We start from the raw sequence: 9,146 nt of genomic DNA on the forward strand, positions 1-9,146 counted from the left end.
TGCTCATATTAAAAAGAAATGAGTAAAGCTTTTGAAAGGATCTTAAAGCTTGCTCTTTAGGAAGTTATGGTGATATGTTTTTATGGATTACCTGAAATTTAGTTTAAAATTAAATGGACAGGAGTCTACAACTGAGGAAGTTGGACAAAAAAATAAATGAGGTTATGACATCCATTTATCTCCAGTGTTTGTTAGATGGGGCCAACTTGCAGATACTGCAACCAAATCATGTCACTCAATTTTATTAAATGAGCTGAGGCAGGCACCAAGAAGCAATGTTCTCTGTAGCAGGGTCAGTGAGGGCAAGGACACCAAATTCAGATAAGGATGCTGTATATATCAAAAGGATTTTTCTCAGAATTCACAGCATTTGCAAGGTTCATGATTGAAGAAATTAGGGATTTCTGTCTATGAATGTCCATTTTCTAGCGGTAGTCATTGCTGAGGAGATCATTCAGAGGAAAGTCCTGTTGTTCTGCAGAAGCTCAAGGGAAGCACCCACTGATGTCAGCCTGGCTGTTGCAGTGAATAATGGCTTCCTTCTTCATTGCAGTCTTGCATACACACTGCTAGTTCCTATTTCAGAGATTTTTAATTAAGCTGAGGCAAAATTAACTAATGCCTGAGTGCCTGGTGCCTCCAGAAGTGCGAAGGTGCAAAGAGATTATAGTAGCCTTTTCTAGAAGTTTATGAGAAAAATGGGTAGTATGGAAGTAATGAGCCACCTTATCTCCATTTTAATGCAGCAAATAAATCAGTTGTAAAGGCAATAAGTAGTTTCTGCGGATGAATTTCTTTATTAAATAATAATAATAGGACCAAGTTTGTGCCCCATAAGTTGCCTGCTTAATATACATTGTTACTGCTGCTATTGCTGAGCATGAAAATAGGAATACAGCCTGTGCATTGTGTGTTATTAGAGATATGTACATATTTGTAAAGGGCAAACCTTTAATAAATCAGTGACGTTGATTTTTTATTGGGTTGGCTTTTTAAGAGCAGTGGGTATGGAGATGGGTTTGGTCCTAATCAGTGTTAGTAGAGTAAATGTGATAATATATAGCCTCTATGATATGTATTTCATATGTATAATAAATATAAAATAAATAGATAAAGTACATATCAAATACATAGATAAAATACATGTATATATTCAAAATAAAATATATATTCAAACGACACATTTTTCCTGAATAATATATATATAGAAATACAGATATAGAAATATGTATTTTATTTGGGGAAAATATGTCATTTGAATATATATTTTATTTTCCTGAAAATAGGTGATAAAAATTGATGGAGATGGAGCCATAAGCAGAGCCTGGTGCCCTCCAGGCGTGGAGAGCTCCTGGACATGTGCTGTGTCCCCAGGCTGCTCCCAGCAGGGCTTGATGGGAAGCTCCAGCCTTGTAGAGGGCAAGCAGTGCTTTTGTGACTGTTCTGCTTTGATTTTGGCTCAGTTCAGTCCCAAAATTAAAGAAAACAGCAGAAACGCATGGGTTTAAACTGGTGTGCAGAGCCAGCAAAGCTTAAGGGTTGATTCTGGGGGGCGTGATGGGTTCTGTAGCCTCATTTTGCTTTTACTCGTTGCAGACAAGCAGAACGATGTGGAGATTCCTTCTCCCACCCAGAAAGACAGAGAGAAGAAGAAAAAACAGCAGCTCATGACGCAGATCAGTGGGGTGAAGAAATTAATGCATAGCTCAAGCTTGAACAACACCAGCATTTCGCGATTTGGTGTGAAAACTGAAAAGGAAGACCATCTGGCCAAGGTATGAGGGATTCTTGCATTTCTGGGAGAACTGATGTTACTGAGAAGCTGGGGATGGACTGGCTGGATGGGCTGCCTCCCCCGTGTAAAGCTGGGGTCTGCATCCCTGAAGTGATGTGGCCACTACAAATGCTGTAGTTAACAGTGCCAGGCCCTCACAGCATGTTCTGTACTCATAATTTCCTTGGAAATATCTGTAAAATAGTAAAAGAAAAAGTGGTGAAGGCTGAGGAAAGCAATTATCAAGCACAGGAACGTGTAACAACGCTGTGTCCAGCAGTCTGGCTGTGGGGCCTTTGTCAGGGCATTTCTCCTTGTTCCTTGGAAACGCACATCACAAATAATTCCCCTGCCACCCGCAGAAATGTCGTCTGCTCAGACGAGTGCTGTGGCGCCAGCCCTTCACAGTGCGCTTTATGAAGTACACATGCTCATGCACTTAAATAATTGCCATTGTGAGGACTGAATTTGCATCTTGTAAAGGTTTTGGGAAAAGCAGAAGATGCGGCGCAAGTGATAACGCAGAATCTCCTTGGAAAATATTGCAACTGTTCTTTTTTTGTCCTTTCAAAAGGAGCTGGAAGACCTGAATAAGTGGGGTCTCAACATCTTCAACGTGGCGAGGTATTCCCACAACAGGCCTCTCACCTGCATCATGTATGCCATATTCCAGGTTCGTGATGTTCTTATCCTGTTTTCCGTTCTTTTACAGCGCTGTCGTACTTTCTCATTGCTTTCTATTTCTTCACCTTCTACAGTATGACATCCTTATTTGTGTGCTTGTTGACTATGCAGGAGCGAGATCTCCTGAAGACGTTCAAGATCTCCTCGGACACGTTTGTGACGTACATGATGACGCTGGAGGATCACTACCACTCGGACGTGGCCTACCACAACAGCCTCCACGCTGCCGACGTGGCCCAGTCCACGCACGTGCTGCTCTCCACCCCGGCCCTGGACGTGAGTTCCCTGCTTTACTCAGTGCTTGGTGGTGGGCAATCATTGTGTCTTAATGGGGGATGGCGGCTTAAAAACATCGCGCTGCCTATGTGAATTTAGGAAAAAAACCCCTAAGCTAAGTCAATCACTGCTTGCCTTTTTTTGGGCTCCCTTTGCTGCCAGGGAAGTCACCATTAAGAAATCACAGCAGCAGCTTTAGGGGTAATCTCTGTTTCATCTTAAACAGCACATGCTGCTTGTAGACCTTTCTGAGTAAATGTCTCATCCGCGGGAAACTAATCTAAAAAGCACAATTTGTTCCTCTAAAGCACCCTCTCAAACTGCTGAGAGATAAAACAGAAGGGCTTTTCTGACCAAATCCTTTTTTACTTCCCAGGCTGTCTTCACTGATTTGGAAATCCTCGCTGCAATTTTTGCAGCTGCCATTCACGATGTGGATCACCCCGGGGTCTCCAATCAATTTCTTATTAATACAAGTGAGTTTGGTTTCAAATTCAATAATAACTACATCTGCAAACTTGGAAACCAATGGAAATGTATTTTCCATTACAGCGAGGTCACAAATGGCGACTTCCAGACTCCATTGCTTTCTCAAAATACTGTGCAGCAAACTAGTTAGGCATTTTGAATAAGGCAGTAATTAAAATGAAAATCCTAAAAAAGAAAGCTATTGTAGTGCAATTTGCAAAGGGCTCTTGAATCTTGTGAGTATTACCACTTGCTAACGTGTAATAATTCTTCCAGTCCCGAGTGCACATTTTCGCAATAATATAAGTAATGCTATTGCTATTGACAACACTAAAGCTAAATATTGTGGTTGGTATTGTGTTCTGCAACAGGCTAAGCATGTATCTTGATTCCAAAATATTGTTCTTTTTTGGACAGTGTGTTTGCAGGATTCATGCTTTCTGTTGTCAGTGATGCTGAAGCCCATCACTAAGTCAGCCGAGTGATATTTTTTTCATTAGAAGCGAGCAAAGGGCCGTGTATGTCATATGCGTGTGTGCGTGGATTAGAAAACCGCATGCTCTTGGCGCACATGAAGCAAAAAAGGAAAACTTTTCCCCATTTATTGCCTAGAGATACAACATTTCAGTCCTGAGGACAAACATTTGCATTCAATATTGCAAATTTTGCATGCTAAGTCACATATTTCTGTTGCTTTGCTAGACTCCGAGCTGGCCCTGATGTACAACGACGAGTCCGTCCTGGAGAACCACCACCTGGCAGTGGGGTTCAAGCTGCTTCAAGAGGAGCACTGTGACATCTTCCAGAACCTGACCAAGAAGCAACGGCAGACGCTCAGGAAGATGGTGATCGACATGGTACGACTGCGCACAGCCTGCTCCTCTTGCACCAAAAAAAAAGGGCTTTTTACAAGGTTGTCCATACTGAAATTGTGTTTTCACTTCTGTAAAGGTGTTGGCGACAGATATGTCCAAGCACATGAGCCTGTTGGCTGATCTGAAGACTATGGTGGAAACCAAGAAAGTAACCAGTTCGGGAGTGCTCCTTCTGGACAACTACACGGACAGGATACAGGTATGGCAGCTGAGTTGCCCCCATTTCCTGTGTTTTGTTAAAAATCGAAGAAACCGTGTTCCTGTTTTTACCATGGCTTTTAAATAGACCACATTTAGAAGCTGCTGACCTAAATTTGCAGCAGCCATTTTATTCTGTTTGGCACCACAGAGAGGTACAAGATGGTCCCATATCTTTTAGGTAAAGGGGATTATGTTTTTAACACTTAAAGCTGCAAACATACACATTCTGCTGAAGTCTACCTATAATAAGGCTGGGTTTTTGAGGGCTCTTGAATTTCCTTGCTGCTTTCCCCCGTGTGTTTCTCCTGTCCAAAACGTATAGCAAGATTGCAAGAATTTAATTTATAACTGTGTACTTTAGGTGCAGCTCTTGCACTGAGCTGAAGTTGGTGATACACAGCCTGTTCCCGGCGTAACCCTTGATTTATAGAAATGGCAAAGCAGCACTGGAACAGGGTTACGTAGTCAGTAGGACAGGAGCATCCTGATCTGCTCTGCACTTTGATGGCCAAATTCTTAAAATTGGACTCATGGGGAAACTCCTGGCATTTTTATTTAGGAGTGGTGATGATAAAACAGGCCACTCCGTTGCTGTCTAAATCCTCGCAGCCGCAGTGAAGTCAGACACACTGACCTGTGTGTGTGGAAGGGATATTATTACTCATTTAATAGAGCAGAAGCAGTTAACCGTCTGAGAAGTGTGGAAATGGATTTTGAATGGTGGGAAGCACCTGCACTCCCAAACAGACCTGTATGATGTAATGAATATAACCACAACTACACCCTGTGTACATAGCGAGTTGTCTGAAAAACATACAGCACATTTTCCTTCTGAACAGGACCACAGCAGCGAGTGTCATATACGGAGATGTTTCAGTGTCAATATTTTTATAGGCCGTTGCATAATCAAAGAGTCTTGTGGTTAAATGTTCTGAATTAAGCAAGCCGATACAGCTTGAAACCATCCTCTTTTTCCACTTGATTTTATGAGTTTTCTGATGAATGTAATTGCAGGTTCTCCGAAACATGGTACATTGCGCGGACTTGAGCAATCCCACAAAGTCTCTGGAGCTGTACCGGCAGTGGACAGACAGGATCATGGAGGAGTTCTTCCAGCAAGGAGACAAAGAGCGCGAGAGAGGGATGGAAATCAGCCCGATGTGCGACAAGCACACAGCGTCGGTGGAAAAATCACAGGTAATTGGCCACGAGCTGCATTTTTGTCCTGCCTGAGCTTGTAGTTCATAAAGCGGAGATGAAATTCATCTGCTTTCCCTAGCACAACTGGGCAAGGAGCCAACTGCTGAAAGGGTTGGTTCTGATTGACCCTGACATCCAGCTGTGCCTGCAGCTCAGGCAGCCTCCTCTGTGCACCCCTTGGCGGCTCCTCATTTCCCTGTGTGTGCTCATCTCGCCCTGTTTGTGTCCCAGTTTCCAGAGCGAGTTGTGTTCCTTGGGTCCCCCAGGCTTGAAAAGCGCAGTTCTGATCTCCCCTCCTGCCAGGTCTCTTCTGCCTTCACTTCTCCTCCATCCTCAATCAGCACCTCCTAAACCTCCCAACATGGCACCCCGTGTAGGCATTGACAGCAGCTGCAGGGTTAGGAACTTCTCCCAGCAGAGATCCACTTCAGGACACTGGAAAAATCTTTTATTAGTAGTAGTAGTAGTATTAGTCTTAGTATTCTTACTCTTATTCCTATTCCTATTCTTCTTCTTCTTCTTCCTATTATTATTATTATTGTTGTTGTTGTTATTATTATTATTGTTGTTGTTATTATGTCAGCCATTATTCGTGCAGAACAATTTTGCAGTGCACAATCTGTCCGGTGAAGTTCGGGGGCTGATGCAGCTGCTGTGCGCCGGGCAAAGTCAAAAGAAATATTTACTTCTGTCAGTACAAAACCTTAAAAAGGAGCTGGATATGTCTTGGTTTTTTGAGATCAACTGGCACATCCCTCCTTCTGATTCATAGATGAAACGGTTTCAAGGTCAGATTTTGTTCTGACCTGTGTAGCACGGGCCATAAAGCTTCACCCAGTTAGTCCTTAATGAAGCCGGTAATTTACATTTGCCTAAACATATTCTGGTCTTTATATAATAGGGTCTTGGTTGTTGTTTTTGAATGACTCGAGCAAGTCATCATCGAGATTTTTCAGCTTGAATAAGTAACAAAATTGATGGTAATTATTTCCAAATGTCCTCTAGGGCTAAGCCAAGTGGTTTCAAAATTATTCACTCAACCGCATGGTGATTTTGTTGGAAAAATCTGTCTTATTTGTTAATCTAACAAGAAATGAATCCTTGGGCCAGCCTTGGCCAGAAAATGCCCATGTGCTGCGCATGTGAGCTCCAATTCAATGTTTGCTTCACATATGCACTTTGCAGAGATTTCAAAATGGCATTTTCTGTAAAAAGAACAGGAATTGCACGAAATGGCTCCCAGTGAAATCCCAGATTTGTCCAGGGTGAAAAAGGTGGCATGTCCAGTGTGGGGTGACACAAGGAATAGGTAGGAAAATAGTATGTGAGTATTTCAGCACTCTGGGTGGTACCTCTTGACATCCAAATATCCTAAGATCAGTGCTCAGCCATCTGGCTGCTATTCCGTATTTTGGGATGTTTGTTTGAAGAAGCAATGACCTGGATGTGCAGTGACCGCTGTCAGCTGTTGGTGCTCTGTAGCCCTCGAGCCATCAGCTTAACCATACAGATTATATTATTTTTCATTTAAAAACTGCTCTGGAACATATGCTGCAGGAAATGTTCATCACCTTTAGTGCTCACGGCTCTGTTGACATCCTGTTGTGTCTGCGGGACCCATGCGCCTTTCCCAAAGCAAACATCCGAGCTTGGAGCCTGGCCCCTTGGAGAGCCCTTTCCCTGCTGCTCAGAAATGCGACCGGCGGCTCCGAGAAGCGATGCGTCCTGCCAAGACAGAAGAATTTCACTGCTCTGCTCAGCAATCCAGTGCTCTCCATCCTGGACCTACGTCCTCTCTGCTCAGACAACTGGGAAATGACTGAGCTCAGGGCTTAGATCCCACCGACGCGGCCGTGGTCCTCACTATTTCCACCGCGGGCGTCTGAAACAGTGGTCCATTCACCTTCAACACAGGACGAGCGCTCTTTGGGCTGAGCCCACCCGATTCCTGTGCTTTTTCCAAAACCAACGGGAAGGGAAGCTCTACAGGGGCCTGCTCTGCAGAGAAACGCAGTGGCTGCTTTGGCAGAGGAGAAATGTTGAGACATTTAAAGATGCAGCACCACAAAATGGCTCAGGATAGGTAGGAAGTACGCACTGCAGTAATATATGAACTACACATCATAGTAAAATATGCCTAAAAATCAAAACTTCAGTCTGTAAAAGCAGGGTCATTCAGTGCCAGGAAAGGAAACAATCTGCTCCTGCTTTTCGTTAACCTTTCGTCCAAGGTTTGTTTTTGGACAAGATGTTGACCTAATCTAACGTTGTAGGGGCAGCTTTGGGTATCCGAGGGTTATGTCTGCAATTATTTGAGGGCTTGCTCCGAGGCAGGTATTTTGCTTGTAAAAAATCATGTATTTCATAGTGTCCGAGCTTTTTAGACCCCTGCCTGCTCACACCTGCTTGTTTTTGTGTTTCTCAGGTGGGATTCATCGACTACATCGTCCACCCGCTGTGGGAGACGTGGGCCGACCTGGTGCAGCCGGACGCCCAGGACATCCTGGACACGCTGGAGGACAACAGGAACTGGTACCAGAGCATGATACCTCAGAGCCCATCGCCCCCGCTGGAGGAGCGGGGCAGGGACTGCCAGGGCCTGATGGAGAAGTTCCAGTTTGAACTGACGCTGGAGGAGGAGGATTCGGACGGCCCGGAGAAGGATGGCGATGGCATCGCCTACTTCAGCAATACAAAGACGCTCTGCGTGGCTGACCCGGGCGAGGAGGCCAGCGTGGAAATCGTGACAGAAGACACATCTCCCGTCGACACATAATGTCCCGTGCCCCCCGTGTGAGTGGATTTGAAACGCGTGGGCGGTCTCACGGACTGGCCCACAGCCCGGGTCCAAGGCCTTGTGTCCAACCTAGGCTGAAAGATCCTCCCAGCTACTTGAGATTGAGTCGGGGTTCAGGATGGTGTAGGGAATTGCTCAGGAATTACAGGTGATTTGCGGTGGGGTTTGAGCCTCGTCAGCCCAGAGCATCCTCTTGTCCGGGAGCTGGCTTGGGGCACGACTGAGGAGTAACGACACACAACTGAGAGATTTTATACTGTTAATTTGGGAATTTATACCAGTTAGACCGATAGCAACTACTGATTAACAACTCTCCATAGAAACCCTGTCCACCTGACCACCTGTCTGCAGACCTGTGTGCCTTCTTTGTAAACACTTTCATGTCTTTCTTCGGGAGTCTTTTAATTCAATACACGGCGTTTAGTACGAGCAGCGACACAGAAGCGTTTCAGAATTGACCGATAACTTTTTTGATTCTTCCTGTTACCAGAAGCAGTCTTCCTTTTTTTCATGGGCAATACCTGTCACTTTATCACAGTTCAGATCACTTTTACAGACTAAATCGAAGGGAAAAACCCCTCTGTTTTGCATTACTGCACCTTTAATCATCTTCTTAATACCCCAGTTGACCCGTTTCAAAGCTCCCCCATGCCCTCGTGCACCTTATTCGTTCGCTTGCTAGGAAAATCAGTATTTTTCCCCCGCGAGGTGTTATTTTGTCGCACACAACGCAGTACACCGATACAGGCGAGCGCGTCTCCCTCGGCGGAGGCTGCACGCTCGGGTGTTGGTGTTTCTCCCATTTGCCTTCCCTAGGTTTAGCTCCACCGTCCTCCTGCACTGCCTTGAGCTCTAACACCTCCATTACTGT

At 44.7% G+C, this 9,146-nt stretch overlaps 1 protein-coding gene across 1 annotated transcript; it reads left to right on the plus strand.

Moving 5' to 3' along the window:
* Positions 1-1,110: 1,110 nt before the first annotated feature.
* PDE4B (phosphodiesterase 4B, cAMP-specific) lies at positions 1,111-8,254 on the plus strand (the record flags this gene model as incomplete). Its single annotated transcript, XM_010187341.1, has 9 exons — positions 1,111-1,132; positions 1,591-1,775; positions 2,349-2,447; positions 2,570-2,734; positions 3,111-3,210; positions 3,905-4,059; positions 4,154-4,276; positions 5,293-5,475; positions 7,904-8,254. Coding segments are annotated over 9 exons (1,383 nt in total), but the record flags the coding sequence as incomplete, so codon positions are not given.
* Between the last annotated feature and the right edge of the window lie 892 nt (positions 8,255-9,146).

The sequence above is a fragment of the Mesitornis unicolor genome, unplaced genomic scaffold (assembly GCF_000695765.1).
Source record: "Mesitornis unicolor isolate BGI_N332 unplaced genomic scaffold, ASM69576v1 scaffold14666, whole genome shotgun sequence".
In the NCBI taxonomy this organism is placed as follows: Eukaryota; Metazoa; Chordata; class Aves; order Mesitornithiformes; family Mesitornithidae; genus Mesitornis; species Mesitornis unicolor.